General features: G+C 40.8%; 1 protein-coding gene across 1 annotated transcript; it reads right to left on the bottom strand.

The window, feature by feature from the left end:
* Positions 1–414: 414 nt before the first annotated feature.
* Positions 415–16,777, bottom strand: CHMP2B (charged multivesicular body protein 2B). The gene is made up of 6 exons (XM_082220813.1): positions 16,535–16,777; positions 9,800–9,891; positions 9,326–9,520; positions 4,494–4,596; positions 2,415–2,521; positions 415–2,244 (listed from the first exon to the last, which is right to left on the bottom strand). Exons 1-6 carry the CDS (start codon positions 16,566–16,568, stop codon positions 2,131–2,133), a joined length of 645 nt encoding a protein of 214 aa, XP_082076939.1. The 5' UTR covers positions 16,569–16,777; the 3' UTR covers positions 415–2,130.
* Between the last annotated feature and the right edge of the window lie 1,807 nt (positions 16,778–18,584).

Raw genomic sequence — 18,584 nt, forward strand, 5'->3', positions numbered from 1 at the left:
GGGCAGCAGCAGAACATGATGGAGCCGTGAAGCCACCATCTCTGTGGCCCTGTCACTCATTCTGGTGGAGACCTGCTGGCTACACAAGTCCTGGATTGGACTCAATGCTGCTAAGAGATGGGAGTGGGGTTGACTTGGAATCCAGTGGATCCTCAGCTGCTGCCTCACATTTAAGGTACATTTCAGGGCTTTCCACAGGCTACCGCTGGCAGGAAATCACAAGCAGTCCAAAAAGTAGTGTTGTCATCACCCTGCTGGCAGAACAAGGAAGAGGGAAACCTCTGCCCCATCCAATGCACACACCCCAGTTCAGCACTTTGGGGGTTTGGATTGCATCCTTAATCACTGACTAGCGGATGCTTTTAGTATTTTTTAAAAACTATTTTTAAAAATAATCAAACAGAAAAATGGCACTCAATGAGCTAAAAGCTTTTATTTGATTTTTACAAAATCCATAAAAAGGAGATCTTGCTGAAGGTAGCCACATAGAGTCTATTTTAAGTAATTACAAAACCAAATTGTAAACCAAATTGTGTATGTACTTGATTGCTTTGATCCTACGTTTAACCAGAAAAATCATAATTCTATACTAAAATGAAGACCTAGGCTGCTGTTGCCTTATTCCTATGGCGTATCTTGTGAGCTGATAGTCACAGTAATTACTTTCTTTTTCTGTTCTTCATAAACAATCAGCAGATATTTTCTTGTTAATTTACATTCTCACAATTAGTACCAGGGCCACAAAGAAGTTCAGGAATAGAAATCCCCTTTCACAACTGGCAGTAATTCACAATGTGAATTATGTTCCCTATAATACATCAAGTTACCCACTGTTTTACTATATTAGGCGCAATTTTATAACCAAGTGAACCTATTTCCTTTAAATAGTCAAGCATACATAATTCCAATTAGTGTGTAACAACTGGATATAAAACAGAACAAACATACTATATGGACAATAAAGTATATTTTCAAAGTTAACACTTGTTCAATGAAAAAATGCATAGCAATATGTACAATGCTATTCAATGAAAAATATGTAATTTCAGGTGTTGGTAGTAGATTACATACTTTGTAGCAGCGGTTGCAGTTGAGTTCACATAACTCTTTCAGTGCTATGTAAGTTGAGATAATGGCTTTAACATTACATTATTTCCACAATTCCAAGCTTAATTAAAATAAACCAAACACGATGGGCAACATCCAATGATGTTCACCTCCTTGTGCAATGGAAACCCACATGTGCAACTCAACTTCCTGCTTCTCTCTTCACCCTCTAGCCCCCTTGTGCACCCCAGAGCAGATTTTGGGGACACACAGGAGGCTGCAGAGAGAGTAAGGGAAAGGAGGAACCTCAGTGCACGAAGATCTCACCCTATGTACACAAAGGCACAGAATTCCTTCAAGTTAGCTGTGTTACAGTACAATGGAAGTTATTTAGTACGTTCCTTACAAACCATTTTCCTAGCATAACATATCATTAGACCACAACCTTGATTCCAAGAAGATAAATACATATCAGTATTGTTCTAAAATCTTGGGACTATATTAGAAATGTATATTTTAAAACAAGGCTGAATCAAAAATGATTTCCTAGAAAGGCGCTTAATGAAAAACCCACTATACTTTTAAATACATCTTCTGCTTGAAGAATACAACAGCCACCTTCCAAATGAAAGAAAAAGTGAGGTTTTATTTAATACCATAAATTAAGAAGTCTCCTGGTGTGCTTGCAACAGATACGTAAATGAAATGCCTCCAGAAAGGCTGCTTGCAATAGCCTCAGAAAGGTTAGAAACCTGAATGGGAAATGGAGTGTTGGTGCTTTTTGGAGAAAAAGCTAATTGTACCCAATCCCAATTTAGATCATATGCAACGGTTGCTCCTGTTTACAGCAGAATCCAATTTGGTCAAATGTATACACATTCTGCATTATTTGCATGTTGTGATGTTCTGTCTCAACTGATTCCAACTAATTGTTCCAACTGCTTCTAGAATTCATTGTCACCAAAGATGGCTCGGGCAAGATCTTGCAAAGGAATTTGGTTTTTATTGATACTGGTCTTGCACATTCATGTGTATGCCAGCACTGGAGCAATTGCAGAAGGCAGGCTGCTTGTCACCACGGGGTTAATCTACTCCCAGGGCTTTGAGCTGCCGCTCAATCTCTTCATCAGAAATTGTGGCACTTTGGGATGCTGATGCAGATGGCATGCCTCTGGCAGCTGAAGGAGCCTTGGCCATCTATTAGAAAGAAAAATGAGGAAAAGTTACATTTAGGCAAGCAAGATGAGACACAGTAATCAAAATGATAGAACACAGAGACAAAAAGGAAGGCACTACAAAAGTCAATAAAAATGTAAGGACAGGGGCAGATTACTTTTCAAGAGCAATGGGAGATAATTTCTTCATACCTTTCCAGATATTTCAATACCAATTTCATCCAGGACTTGGTTCACAATATCCTGACTTTCCTGTTCTTCATCAGAATCATTGAAAATATCATCCAAGGTATCGTTGACTTAAAGATAAATGAAAACAAAAGCTTCATTAGAACTGTAATAGTATAATTGTTACCTTGGTCTTTCATACCACTTTTACATCCCAGCACACATTAACAGCTTTATTTTGAAGAAAAGTGAAATAAAATAATGTAAGCAATAATATATGTGGGTTTATACTGTTAGAAAGGTAAAGGGGACCCCTGACCATTAGGTCCAGTCATGACCGACTCTGGGGTTGCGGCGCTCATCTCGCTTTATTGGCCGAGGGAGCCGGCGTACAGCTTCCGGGTCATGTGGCCAGCATGACTAAGCCGCTTCTGGCGAACCAGAGCAGTGCACAGAAATGCCGTTTACCTTCCTGCTGGAGTGGTACTATTTATCTACTCGCACTTTGACATGCTTTCAAACCGCTAGGTTGGCAGGAGCAGGGACCGAGCAATGGGAGTTCACCCCATTTAAAAGTGATTTTGGCCCTCAAGGCAGCTTACGACTTTAAACATATATAATACAAAAACAGAGCCAAAAAGCAAATCCATTAGAAGGGAGAATTTATAATTTTCCAATGCTAGCTCTGAAAGCCAATGTGCTTTTAGTTAGGGATTTAATGCTCGTTTGACTATGAATGCTCCCAAAATAAGCCAAACTATTCCCCCCAAAGTCAAAAAATAGCTTGGCTATTTGTGACAATTTCACTAATGTTCCCTATTCTCCTGCAACCCACCAAGCTCCCTTCCATCCCACCAACCCTTCACCTGCCCCAGCAGTAGTAATAAAACCATCTGTGTACTGTCAGGAATAATGGAACTTAACAGGCCTCCATGATCCTTGGCTTGTTTCCCAATATTTAGCATCACCAGCAGACACCCTAGTCAGCAAATCAGGACATCAAAGCCATGATTTGAACCTGATTTCTTTTTAACAATCATAGCTTGAACCAGCCACTGTTTCCAGATCTTGATGAACTTCTAAAGTAAAAGCACAGCCTTCTATTGTATGTGAAGATGTTATGAAGAAGGAAGAATAAAAGCCTAAGCTTGTGTAGGTTCCTTATTCTATGGTCAAACCATGAATGCGAATCAAACATTTAAAAAAATCTCTATACTGGCAGATAAGCACTTACGAGGGGGCACAATAGACTTGCATCAGCATGCCATCACTAGTATGCAAATTGTACTCAGTTAGGCATCCAGCTAAGACAGTGTCATGGTGCAGCAATATATGGCTTCGTTATGGTGCTAGGAATAGCAACCATTGCTAGTGCAGAGTAGCAACTTCACACGATGCTATTCTAACATAAAGGTGGGGCGAAAACAACCCAAGAATTGTCAGTTTCCGCATTCCATTACCCTCAAAGGATTTTGGCTTCCAGAGGATCAGCCATGTGAAAAAACATGTTACCTATTTTACATATGGTGGACATCTGCATTATGATATTGGATCAGGCAGAGCACAGCTGGAAAGATTTACCTCACACAAGACTATGGAATAGTTTGTGGAAAGCAGCTCTTTGTGCTATTAAAGCAGTTTCATTTTTAAGGTTGCAGTTTTGATAGCATAACTGGGACAACATCCCCCATGATGTATGTATATTCTGCACCTAGTGGTTCACTTTTTAAGTGTGGAATTCCACTTAAAAAGCAGCAGTGGTTAATGCTTCAGCAATGCAATGCGTCATATGTCCTCCTGAAATCTGAATGGGCTGAGCAGGCCAAGGCTTTAGTGTTCCACATGTCTCTTCCCATTACATTAACATTGCCCCTCTATTTCTGGCCATCCATTTTCATGTATCCTTGCCTCTATTCTCTATGTAGCCCATACCGAAGTAATAAGAAGGGCTATGAAGATGGATGTTCCTGCAATTAATAATTTCAACAAACGTAGGTTAAACACAAGCTCATGAACCAATTATTAACTTGATTTGGTGGTCTTGCCAACCCAAAAAGGAAGCAGGGAACAGTTTTAATCATTGTATGGAAAAGCATAACTTACTCATTTCTTCAGTCATTTCCATTTTCATGTTTTCTTTCTGGAAGTTCTGCATAGTTTGCAATGTCTTTTGTGGATCCATCTTTTTATTAACAGCTTGCATTGTCTAGCAATAAACAACAACCTTTATGAATAAATGTGGCCAACGTACAGTACAGTAAAACTGCTGAAAATGTCATAATATTTGAATACTTTTAAGGTGTTAGAAGAAAATAAACTCCAAGGAATACAAGTTCCCATGTAACGTGGGGTATACAACAAAACCTTTAGTCTTTGCACATCGAGAACTATCAGAAAAAGAGTAGAATGCACTATTGCGTAGCAGTCAGTTCTTCTGTAAATCCATCTGATGTATCAATTTTCCAAAATCTAATCTGCTGGTGGGTCTTCCTGATATTGACCTGGTTTGGATGTAATACTAAATTATAATTTAGCATTACATTAACAACATCTCAGCTGGTGTTCTTCTCCCTCCAGTGCTGCCTTCATTTGTTTTCAATTAACTGCAGGTCAGTGTCAAATCCAAATCCTAAACCCTGCTTAATATTAATTATGGTTTTATTGGAACAATCATACACCTTGATTTAGAATTGGCTTGTTTCTGTGAGCTATAGTTAAGACCATCAACAGTTTGTTTAAAATGGAAGTGAAAGCTTCTATCATGGCTGTGCCAGATAAGGGAAGGAGGGTGGCATGGGATGAATAATGTTGTTCATGTAACACTAAGGTATTGTTTAGCATTATGGCTGAACACAGCTATTGTGAGAAGGAAGAACCTATGATTGGCGTAAAACCTCTACTCTTATGCCTACACATCTTACAATTTAGAAAACCTCTTCCTGGCCCTATGAAACTTTATCCGTCATCAAGCATGTAGTAAACCACTTGCCTCACATGAAACTGACTTATATCAAGTCAGGCCATTAGTGTGTCTACCCCAGCGCTGCCTATTTTGACTAGCAGTCAGGCAGTGGATCAGGAACAGCAACAAAACACGTTTTTGTTCCCAGCCTACCACAGGGTCACCCACTGCCCATCAATTCCTCTCCTGCTGCTCCAATGACTCACTGTGAGGAAGGATTTTCAACTTTAGACAGCATCTGCTGCTGCAGCTAAGCAGTCGATGGCTTTCCTCTGGGGCTCTCTTGAGGTCATTTTGCCTCAAAATCTCAAAAGCGCTTAAAGAAAGGGTAGGAGGAGGAAGATGTGGCAGTGATTAGCATTTACTGAGCTGCCTCAGGAGGTTTAATGCCGGTCAGCCCATACTGCCAACTGACAGTGGCTCTCTAGTGTTGTTGGCAATAGGTTTTAATCAGCACTGCCAACTTTTAACTGGAAATGTTGCAGATGAAACATGGCATCGTCCGCATGCAAGGAATACATACTACCAGAAAGCTATGTCCCCTCTCTGCGTATGAACTAGTTGGAATGCTTTTATAAACTGGAAGAAAGGGGTTCCACCAGTCCTTTAATACCACTTCACATGCCCCAGAATCAATTGGTAAAATTTTGAATTGTACAACAAACTGTATAACTTCAGAATGGGAGTGGAGGATAACTTTTTTCTTTCCCCCCACATATGCCCTAAACTATCTGTAAGCGTATCAGGTAGAAACCATCTATTCCAGCCCGCTTCCTACTGTGCTAGGTTTTCAGCTGCAGAGTTTTGTTTTGGTTTTTAATGCAGCAGAGCATTCAAAAGCCACTTAGACCCAGTGATGAAAGCCAATAAACTGAAGCTCAATTCTGATAAGGAGGTATTGAAGGTGAATAGTTTGGGTCTAGTCTGGGTCGATGATGTACAAAAGAGTTACAGACGTATTTGCAAGGTTGCCCTTCTCTACATGCTATTATGATACCCTCCTTTAATCATACATTCACAAAATTCTTCTAAGATTATTTGACAGCACAGAGAAATCAGGGTTTGAGGTAGAGTTTTCATTTTAAAATAGTGTAACAGAACATAATAGCTATGCATTTCTACCAGGAGCTGTGGAGATACTATGCTGGCACTGTTTCAAACAAGAGATGATTACATGAATGAGGTTTCTGTCTTTATAAAAAGGAGCCAAGGCAGCAGAATCCAGTAGACTCTAACTGGTGAGTTTGCTGACATTCTGCTTCATCCTATTGGATCAGTTATAGGCCAATGAGAGGACACAATTCTACTCAAATTGAAATGATTGGCTATTGGGTGGGTGGGCTCTGACTGGAGCGAATAAAAGGCCAGGCTCTAGTCAATGAGACAGCAGACTAGGCTAGGCTCTGACTGTTGGTCAGTTGATGGAAGAGCTGAAAGTTGAGGTCAGACAGGGCATATCAAGGGGCTTAAGAAGCCAAAGAGAAGCCAGGAGCTAATGCCACTAATCTAGACCTGATGTTAGGTTTGTGGAGAAGGGCATGTGACTCTAGCAGTAGCCTTCAGGGGAGTTCAGCTGTCAAGCATCAGTAGGATTGCTGAGAACTTAAGGTGACAGGGATTGATGGACTCTGGCAGAAGTCCTGAGAGAAGACTGAGGAGTCAACTTAGAGGAAGAACTCAAGGACCTGTCAGAAGAGTGCAAGTATAGACCTCAGTCCCCAGTTCCTAAGTGTTAACTGATAAAGACTATTATAGTGAAATGGATTTAGGTTGGGATTTGGGGTGGTGTGGGGATGGGACTGAAGTTTGCATAACTTTCCTCTTAAAAGTAGGAGGAATCCTACTGTGTTTGATACATAATTTTGAGTGACTAAAAACTAACAGTGTATACATTTTTAAGGTAACAGTAACAAAGTAAAGTTAATCACCTAGTTTAAGTACGTAGGGATGAATATATACATGCTTATTAATGTAACAGTTTTAAGTAAGATATACTATACTTTGTTTTTACTTTTTATTTTGAGCTCTGTGATGTTTTGCCCTATACTTAACCATAGCTATGGTTGGGTAAACCGAAGAAAATAAATGGTATTCATAATAAAGGATTAAGGATTAAGAAAAATGAAATATAAGCCATAGCAAAGAAGTGTGAGATGTGCTTTTTTCTAAAAAAAAATGTTTAGGGGAACTCTCATTTTCTTACTCATATTGAAATACTGCCCCTCAGTAAGGCCAAACTTAGACTCACCAAATGTTCAGGAGTATGCGTCCCCCCCCCCCCAGAAAAAGCACTGGAGATGATGATAATAAAGGTTTTGCCACAGACATCCTTACTCCTAAATTGTCACTTGAACTTAAAATATTGTGACAAAAATGAAAAATTAACTGTTTATTTGTACTTTTAGTAATATTTTTCTATAAGTTCATAACTACATAAATATTTAAGATACCAAAATATACAAGAAAGAGAAATTTAATTTCTATTTGAAGTTCTAAATTGCTTCCAAATTCCTTTAGAAGCAGCAGAAGGACCATTGCTTAGTCACAAATTTTCACTAAGTGATTTCACATACAAGTCGCTCTCTCACTAGAATATCAGGCTGTAATCACAACGTGAATTTGCAAAGCTAAAATGAAACATCCCTGTGTACTCTGCCCTAATTCCTCATATGAGCTATGGGATGCATATGTGCCAATATTCTGCACAAGTCTGTGAATCCATATAAATACAAACAAGCAATTTAGAGACTGACAGTTCAGCTGGGGGAGCAAAAGCTCTTGGATCAGCATGAGTCAAAACAGAACATCCGTAAGCTTAGTCATCTACTTTACTACTCATAACACTGCTTCCATACGTACACAACTCAATATAGCACTACAGTGTGCTTACCCAGCTGCAAAATGACAGTGAGGGATTGGGTCAGGATAGGAGCCACAGGCAAAAGACTCCCTAAACATTTAATTACATGGTAGTACAAATGCCTTCAGCGTGTCACATATTGAACTTTTTTTCTTTTGTGAGAAGCTATTTGCCAGCTAATCAGTTTAGCTTCTTTAGACATGCATACTCTATAAAAGCCTTGACTATTTTCATCATAAATTGCAGACTACAGTGGTACCTCTAGTTATGAACTTTATTCGTTCAGGAGGTCCGTTCTTAACCTGAAACTGTTCTTAACTAGAGGTGTGCTTTCGCTAATGGGGCCTCTTGCTGCCACTGCACCACCGGCACACGATTTCCATTCGCATCCTGGGGCAAAGTTCTCAGCTCGAGGTAACTCTTCCAGGTTAGTGGAGTTTGTAACCTGAGGCATTTGTAACTCAAAGTACTACTGTACTTTATTGTCAGATTTTTGCAGAGTACTTGTTGTAACTCAACCTGGGACCTGCTGATGAAGGGCAGGTAGTAGGCCTGGGTGATATATCAATATATCACCCAGGACCAGTATGAGGAGCAGACCGTGATGTCGACTTCACTCAGAAGTATATTACTGGTGAAAATGCTGCTATGTTTTAGACATCACAATAGATTGTGGTTTATCTCAACAGGAACAATCCTAGGCTGACATGAACCCCCCTCAAGTGAAGCCACAAGACAGAATTTAGAAGCTTTCACCCCCCCCCCAATTTAACTGCAGCTTGTTGTTGTTGTCAAAACCCAGCAAATTGTAGTTAATCTTACATAGTTTGTTTAAAACAAGACAACTCTGACCAGGGTTTATGACCTTGGCTTGGCTTGCTTCAACAAGCCATAGCTGAGATTAAATTTCAGAGGATAATGCTAAACTGCAGTTAATTAAAAACATAAGTGAAAGTTTCTCATCTCCCACTTACTGCAGTGCCAGAGGAGGGGGAAATGCACAAGCCTAGATTTGTTCCCATCATGATAAACCACAGTTGAAACACAGATTTCTGTAAATTAAAACCAGAATCCTATGAACAATATTTGGGATACTTAAGTTTGATTGCTTACCTTTGCTGTTGTTGACATTGCTCCTGCCATTTTCATCTGTGAGTTCATCAGTTTTGTTTGTGTTGACATGGATGTAACTTTTGAACTAACAGCATAGGTTCGAGTTTTCTGTTTTCGCAGTTGCACAAGCTGTTTTGCTAGAACCTTACAGGCTTCTTTGTTTCCAGTTTTAGCCATTTTCTTTATTTCCAATTCCTATTTATTAAAATGAAAACTGTTTTTTAGTTTGTATTCACTTTTTATCTTCCAGCATAAATACTACGATAGTTTAATGAGTAAAAGGTGATTTTTTTCAAACAAATTCCTATTAGACATGCAAGAAAGCTATCTAAAGAAAAAAATACAATGTTTCCAAAATTAAAAGCTAGGAGTACAGGCGGAAAATGGTGTTAAGGAAATGGACAAGCTATCATTTACCATAACCAGTTTGGGCACTGATTGTGAAAGATGAACTAAGATTCTCCAGTTACTTACCAGTTGCTTTTCCTGTCTCTCCAAAGCTACTCGATCTCTTACTATTGCCCTCTGGGTGCCTCTTAGCTCCTTATTTTGTTCTTTAATTATATCTAAGAAACAAAATATTTACAGTTAGTATAATGGATAAGGAAGTATGGTGAAGACATGCATGGTGAAAACATAAGTTTTAGGTGAAAGGTGTTTCATTCCTAATAGCAGTATCACTGATGTCTCAAAAATAGACTACTGGAATAACTGGAAAACAGACTACTAGAATAGTGTGAGGGATGGAGGCCCAGAAGACTGCATTCTCTGTGGCAGTCCCTCATTTGTGCAACTCTCACTTCACAGAAGTGCATTTAGCATTTTCATTGTACTGCTTATGCTGAACCTTTGAATGCAACCTCTTTACCCTAGCCTTTTGACAATTAAGGTATTTCGTTTAGTGGGACCCTCCTCTTTTATTCAGTTTCTGGTGTTTGTTCCATTTGGAATAGTTGTACTTGTTTTATAATTGTATATTACCTGGGACCTTACTGTAAAGGGCAGATAAGATAATACAGTGGTACCTCTGGATGCAAATGGGACCCGTTTTGGAGCCCCTTTCGCATCCAGAAGTGAATGCAACCCACGTCTGCGGGTCGCGATTCACCGCTTTCGCGCATGCGTGTGATGTCATTTTGACCGTCTGCACATGTGCGAGCGGTGAAACCCAGAAGTAACACGCTGCGCTACTTCCAGGTCACCGCAGCGTGCCACCCGAAAATACTTATCCCGAAGCTACTTCAACCCGAGGTATGACTGTACTTGATAGAAATACTATAGTCTTCAGTTGCAGGTAACCAATTATATATGGGGAACAGAATCATATGCTGTCCTGACTCCACAACCTACTTGTGTCCATTTGAAGGCCTGCACAGACAATATGTGTTTAAAATCCTCCTAAAAGGGTTGTTTCACATGATTGGGTATCCTGCCTTTTTAGGGTCTCAGTCAGAAGGAGAGTGTTATACACACACAGCTGCTATGCAGGCCTTCCATTTAATGCACATGGGTCATTGGGTCACCTGAGACTGAAGTTGTGAATATGACTCAAACATGAATGCCCCATCTTTATTTTATAAAGACTGAAAAAAGCTTACAATGTTTTCACCATAAAATGCATAAAACCACAATAAAACCAATTCATTCTCCCTGTGGATAATTAATATGAAAGCATTCACCAAAGAAACAGGGAGATAAAACTTAACCCGCACGAAAAGCTTGGCAAAGTTAAAAAGGGCTTAGCAGTTTGATTTCTGTGAACACACAAACTCCAAATGATATCACACATTTTCTGTACATGTAATTTAAAAAACAGCCATACTGTTTTGAATCCACAGGAAAGCAGAGGCTTCCTCTGGATCCAACCCTGAGGAATTTTATATTTGAATTATGTATGCCTTGGAGGAAAGGCACCTTTGGATTCAACCTACTACGTTACTATTTTGACACTATCATTATTGCTTGAACATAAATTCATACTGTTGGTATTATTTGTTATCTCCATTATTGCATTTTTTCCTATTTCAAAGATGTTCACTGTACATATAATCATAGCCAGATACATTATTAAATAAGTTATATATCAACTTAAGAAAACTACTACTGTCTCAATGCAGTATAAATAGACTAGCGATAAACTCATCTTCTGTGCCCAAGTATCAGCACTTGATTGTTCTCATTTTTCTATCCTTCTGATGTTATAGAAAGTGTGCTCTCCACGTCACATTTTTTTGGGGGGAAATGTCCCTTTAATTTCCCTATCAAAGAAATTGTAACACAGCATAAACAAAATACCACCTGCAGCACAAATATTTTCTAGCCTTTTAATAAACCAGCACTTTCTTCCACATAGAAAGAGTGCAAGAATCTGAACCTTATGGAATCATAACATTCAAGCTTTCAGTGGCCTACTTTGTAAGTATATATATTTGTATTGAAATACTATTTGCAAACAGAGTTGGAATTCTCATTTCAATAAGAGGGTTGTTCCCTTAGCTATAAATTGAGAAGTTGTGTTTTATCAGATGAGAATACTTGTAATGACTTTCTAAAAGTCTTTTTAGACCACAAAGATATGACACTTTGCAGGCTGGGAGTGTTTATCCTCTTTTACTCAAAGAGAAGCAAGTGACATTCCTATGAACTAGTGGCTATGGCTTCTAGAGGCGAATGAAGTTTTTAAATTATAGGACTGCCAGTCAAGGATTACATTTATCTATTTCTTCATAATAAAAAAGTATGTTTTGTGGGTTTTTTATGCCTGAGGCCATTTCAAAGTAGCACACAATAAAGTCAAAATAATTTATTTGGAGTTGTTCAGAAGAGAGTCAACCCCCCACCCCCGCGCTTTTACAGAGATGACTTGTCTTATTCTATTAAAAATCCCATTTCTTTTGAAAATGAAGCATTCCCAAAAGTAAGTTTCCATCTTGCTTTCACAATCTAAAAAAATCATCTAACAATAATGATAGGATTTTGTTGCTGTTGCTTCCCACAATATAGACTGTCAAAAATGAATAAAGCATGAACTGCAGCCATAGATTTATTTTACATTAATCCTTTCTTCAAAGACTCTTCTTTCCTAGATACAGTTCCAAGACATGCCAGGATGAAATGATTTCAGCATTAAGAAGTCCTGGCAGGAAACATTTTCATATATGTTGAGGCATCTATACTGCCCTTATTAACTTATACACAATTAGTCTCATGTAAGTACTAAATACAATGGAATGATTATCATAAGGAAAAATCAAGAGTGTTGCATGAAGAAGTTTGTATAGTGATACCTTGGTTTATGAACTTAATCTGTTCTGGAAGTCTGTTCTTAAACCAAGGCATGCTTTCCCATGGCAGCGGGGGACTCAATTTACAAATGGAACACACTCAAAAGGAAGCAGATCATGTTCTGCTTCCAAGGCAAAGTTCACAAACCAAAACACCTACTTCTGGGTTTGCAGCGTTCTTAATCCAAGTTGTTCCTAAACTAAGCTGTTCTTAAACCAAGGTACCACTGTACTGTACAATTGGGCTTGATTTGGATTGAAATTCATACTTAAGAGTCAAAATTATGGGAACATGAGAAGTCTCAGTTGACAACTCTAAGAATTACCCTGAACTTGGGTTTGTTTGTTTTTTGGGTGTTTTTTTTTGTTTTTGACAAGAGAATGTGATCTTGGTATTGGGGGTTGTCAAAAAACATTTTAAGTTTTAGATTTGCAGGACTCCTGATGCAGGTATGGGGGTGTTGTGTTACAGAAGATCTTCCTTCAGAACAAAATGGGCTCAAATAGTTTCCTGACTGCCCTGGGAAAGTTTTCTGTTGCTCCAGTCAGTGATCCTGTTGAATACCTGGTCAATATTGGGATAGGGAACTAATCAAGTGGATAGTATTCTGAACCAGCACCAGGAATCAGCAGCAGGTGATGAGGGGTAACAAACTGAGGCTCAAACCAGACAAAACAAATGTAATCTTGGTGGGGGAAGGGGTGGGGGGAGAGATAAAAATCTGGAATAGGGATTAAATGAAGTTTACAGGTTGGGACTATTCTGGATGCAGCTTTACATCTAGATGACGTCGTGGTAACAATGGCCAGATGAAACTCAATCCTAATGAATAGGTCTACAAAATGGCTGTCACACAAAAACACTAAATGTGTTTACACTGACAAAACTTTTCATTCAATATCCCGTGATAATGCAAAAATTTAAGTTCCTTGTTATTTACTCAAAAGCACCTCTTCACAGATCAGAGGTAAGGAGGTGGCACTTATCTGCTTACGTCAGACAGTAAATCTAGTGCCCTCTAGATGCCCATTATCCCTATTAAACATGTTGGCTTCGGATAACTGGAGTTGTAGTTCAACATTTGGAAGACACTATGCTGGCTAACTCTGATTAAACAAAAGGATACCAGAGACAGAGCAGCTTCCAGGGTATAAATACTGAGAGTCTGAAACTATATATTTACTTCTGAATTTGTCAAAGAATGCCAACTTTCCAATCCTTATGACCACGCACTCACACTTACAAGTTTTTGTCTCAGCTTATACTTTTTATGTTTTCTTCCTTAAAGGTTGAACCTTGAGGTTTCAGGTAGGAACCTCTACCACAAGTAGGAAGCTGACTTACGCCATGATTGGTATCTAGCTCAGTGCTATCTGCACTGTCTAACAGTAGCTCTCCATGGTCTCTCCCAGGCCTACTTGGAGATGTAGGGATTGAACAAGATCTTTGAATGCAAAGGTTGCTATCTACCCAAGCCATGGCCCTTCCCATGACCCTGCTCTTTACAATGAACTCCCCACTGAGAACCACAGTGCTACCCCTCATTGGCCTTCCAGAAGTGGAGCAGAACATATATCTTCCATTGAGTCCAGTTCAATTGTTCAGCTTTAATCACTACTGTTTTTCTGCTTTTAATGGGGTGGTTTATTTGGGGCAGGGTGTTTTGTTTGTTACTGCACTCGGCCATGAGCACAACAAAGGCAGAAAATAAATTATTTCAATTAATAAATATGGAATAGCTTTACTACCAGATATATTCACCACACATGAAAATACGTGACAGAAAAGAAATTATACCACATTTGTAGTAATAGATTATCAAGTGGTTGTGTGATAGAAAACCAAACCATATGGTAACCTCGTTATCTATTCACCCTATAGCAGTCCTGTGTGACAAAAAGCTTCACAAAAGAAGCAACTCCTTCAAATTTATATCAGTGGAAAGCTGAGAAAGCCAGCTGTGCCATCAAATTTTGTACTCAAACTCTTTACCAGGCAAGTTATAGAAAATACTAAATTTATGTTTGATGCACTGCAATTACTGAGTAGTAATACAGTGAGGTGGCAAAGCTGGCAGGACTGGGGATAAAAATTGTATACATCACTAGACGACTCAGTGCCTTCAAGAGCTAATGACTGTGAGAGTTCTGAGTGCTGGGAGTCGTTCATCTTATCTGCTCAGAGATGTACAAACAGGAGGAACAGGAGAGGACTCTGAAGAATATATGCCCTCCTCCCAGCCATCAACACCTTTCAGGGAAGAAGAACCAGAAGCCACATGACCATTACCTGGTATTTCAGATTTGTCATTGGGGTAGCACTATCATCCAACTATAGGTTTAATTTTAATATTGTGAACCACTTTGATAACCATTATGGTTGTAAAACAATATACATATAAGATAAATAAAAATGTCACCTTTTCTTGAGAACCCAGTTCTAAAGAAAATGAGTGTCCATGTTTTGACTCATGAATGGATGACATAGCCAACAATAAAATACAGAGGTGGGAGATAAGTAATAGTGCATGACACATACAGAAAATTCACTTAGCAGCAATGATCACACAACATTATGCTGCAATAGTCACAAAATATGCTCTTTCCCTCCCAAATATGCCAAATGCTTCAATGTAATTCAAAGCATTCCTTTGAAGTGTCTTTCTCTAAACTAAGACTTAACTCATACTTCTTTAGAAATCAGCAGTAGGTGGAATTTTTGTCTACACACACCACACAAATATAATCCCTAGGAAATATTGAAGGAACACTTTTTAATATCAACCAGTACTGCAGCAATAGTAATAAAGGGCATCATTTTGAAGAGGACACTAAGAGCTTTTGTTACATCAAGGAAACAGCTCTCTGGCAACACTGAAGAACCCTGGCAGTTCCTGATAGGAAAGAATGCTCTTATTTTAATAAAACAATGCATCTTGTTTCCTTGGGTTTTTTTAGGGCTATTGAAATTGATACAGATAATACAGATAATTATTTATTTTTATTACATTCCTATACTGCCCTTCATCCAAGGGTCACAGGGCAGAATAAAAACACAAAAATGCATAACAGAGTAACCAACAAAAACAATAATCCGACACAAAGTATTTATTTATTAAATAAATAAATAGGTAGCTACATGTAGTCATCTATTGTAACAATTTCTCAAAATTACTGCAAAACAGTTCTTAAGAACCTTGCCCTACTTCTAAGGCATTCTCTGCAGTAGCTCTTTCTCCATTTGAGCAGTGCAATCTCCACTGTGTGTTCAACATGACTTACCCCCAGGTAAGCGTGCATGTGCTCACAGCCACAATCCCTCAATAACCTGGTGCTGGCAGTTCCACAAGGTGTTTTTGTGTGTGCTGTGCTTATTAACATTGTACGTAACACTTCCACACATGATCAGGAGATGAGTCATGCATGTTCTCTCTCTCTCAATGCACAAACAACCACCACTGCCACCCAACAACACACACGGATTGTGCCCAAGCCTACATTCTGAGCTGCATCATCATTTTTTATTTGTATTATTAAAATTCAAGCCTGATGGTCCATTTAAGGCAAAGGGCAAAGAACGCAGCGCAGGAGGCACCACGACAGCTATAGGGCAATCAGAAAGGAGAGGGAGGAAGACTTCTATGGGGGGAGGCGAAGTCATATTCTAGGGGCAAACTAGGCTGCATCTCCTCAGCTCAGGGGCGAAGCGAGGAGCCCACAGGGGCGAGCACTCCCTGAAGTATCGGGAAATACCTCTCCAAAGGGGCGGGGGGAGCCTTGGGGCGAAGGGAAATCCCCCCCCCCTGTTTGCTAGGGTGCGGTGTCGTCAGAGGGCGAAGAGGGGGGAGGGCTGCCCACCCCCAAGGAAGGAAAAAGGACCCCCCCGCCCCGCCCCACCACGAGATTTCCTTCGCCCGTCACTCACCGTCCACCGTCTTCTTCTTGAAGAGCGACGCCATGGCGGCGGCGGCCCAGGAACCGAGGCAGGAGAGCGGGGCCACCGGGGCTCCTTCCTGCTCCTCAGGTGACCGACCAGGAAGCGGAGGCTGCCGCTGTTGCTGCCGCAAGCTCAGAGACGAACAGGAGAAAAGCCCGCCTCCCGCCTTCGGGAAGAGGCTGAGGCCGTAGCAACAGCGGCGCCCAGTGCCGCCACTGGCGCGGAGGGCGGGGCTTGCCGTGAGGGGAGGGGCTAGAGGAGGCCGCCCCTCTCGCGAGCGGAGTCGGCTCCGCGGCCGGCCGGGCAGGAGAGGGGCGGGGAATGAGCGGCGGTTGCTCACGTGACAGCGCGCGGGCAGTGAGGAGGCAGGAACGGTTGGTAGCCGCTGCCATGACACGACCTAGTTGCGCGGGGAGAAGGGGTCTTTCGAAGGTGGTGGCACGTCCTGAGGGTGGGAGGACGTTTGTTTTATTAATTTATTATCCATTTATTTATCTGTATACCGTTTTCCCCCTCACGAAGCAGGGTAGGGTTGTGGAGTTTTTTTTTTTTTGGGGGGGGGGGAGGAGAGGTGAGCGGGTAGTAGTAAGCTCTACACACACACGGGGAGGACGGGCGGATATACCTCACAGCGCCGCGCCTCACGACAACCTGTTTCCCAAGAGTGTCACCGTCGAGGTGGCAAAGCGGCCGAGCGACAATCCCGGGCTTGAGGAAATGTAGCGCGCGAGCCTTCTCTCTCTTTCAGTCGAAAGATTTGGGAGGGTTATTTTGAAACAGATGTTTTATTCGAGCTTTACACCCACTTCCGCCATCACCACCACCACCGATAGAAAATGGGCTGGGGGAAAAGGCATTCAGGTCACGTGTAAATTCGGGTCGGTTAAATCTTCGTGTCAGCGGTGCTTCCCGACGCCTCGGCACTCTGGGCGCATCTGCGTGGTTTGAGGGGGCACCAAACGCTGCCTCGCTGAATCCGAAATGCAGGGCAGGCGCCATGCCATGCAGTGGTTTTTGGGTAGCTCTTAGCATGTGGGCTGTACAGTCTCTGTGTACAGCATGTGAACGCCTGTGTTTCCGTGTGGAAAGTAGGGAACAGGTCGGCGAGGGTTGTACTTGAGCGCAGCCTGGGACTTGCCTGACTCCTGGAATACCAGGGAGAGACAGCTGAGTCTGCAGGTTGGGGATGGCCCCCCAAAGCAGGCCCCTAATAAGTCTTTTAAAGAATATTTTCAAATTGTAAGAAATAGCAACATTGTAAAGTACAACCTCACACATCTGTGTTTTGTGTATAATATGCAGATATTTCCGTAAGAAGCCACGAGGACACATGGTACATGATTGCAAAGCCCTTCCTGATCATGTCAGTGTTAGGACACTGAGCACGCCCAGTCTGGCTCCTGAGATTAGAGAAGTTTGTCATACGTGCCCTAATATAATGTCAGGCTCTCCGTTTGCTTAGAGAAGAATCTTACAGGGTAACATTTGGATATACAGGTTGTCAGAATTAGAGGAAATGATGTTCAGATCCCTTCCAGCCGTACAATTCAGTGTGGCATGCTTCATAAAGCTGGCAGATGCTGTGCAAAATGCCAAACCGCTATTTGCAATTGCAGCAGTAGAGCTGTTCCAGTTTTGTGTGGTGTTCGTATTTCATATTGAACATGCTGTTTTGAATGAGCAAGATTACTTGTCTGGATTTTTAAAAATTGATGCTCATTTTGAACCTGTACAGTGTCTCCTATTAGGGAATACAGTGTGGATGAGGAGAGGGACCTGCCAGCCCACTAGAGGAACCTGCCAGCTTGCCACTGAGGCTCTTGTCTGCTGCCTTCTGCCTCACTCCTTGCCCCACAAGTCTATACAATCAATACATTACACAACAAACCAACTGACATGACAAACCCAGTACAGTTAATAAACCAGTGTGCAGGGCACAAAATGATGGTATGCCAAAAAGCATCTCTGCATATTGAAAAAGGCAGTTTTGGAGGAAAGCAAAAGTAAAATTTAAGAGATGACAGCATAAATATTACAT

This window comes from Podarcis vaucheri (genome assembly GCF_965113315.1).
Source record: "Podarcis vaucheri genome assembly, chromosome: 4".
Taxonomy (NCBI): domain Eukaryota; kingdom Metazoa; phylum Chordata; class Lepidosauria; order Squamata; family Lacertidae; genus Podarcis; species Podarcis vaucheri.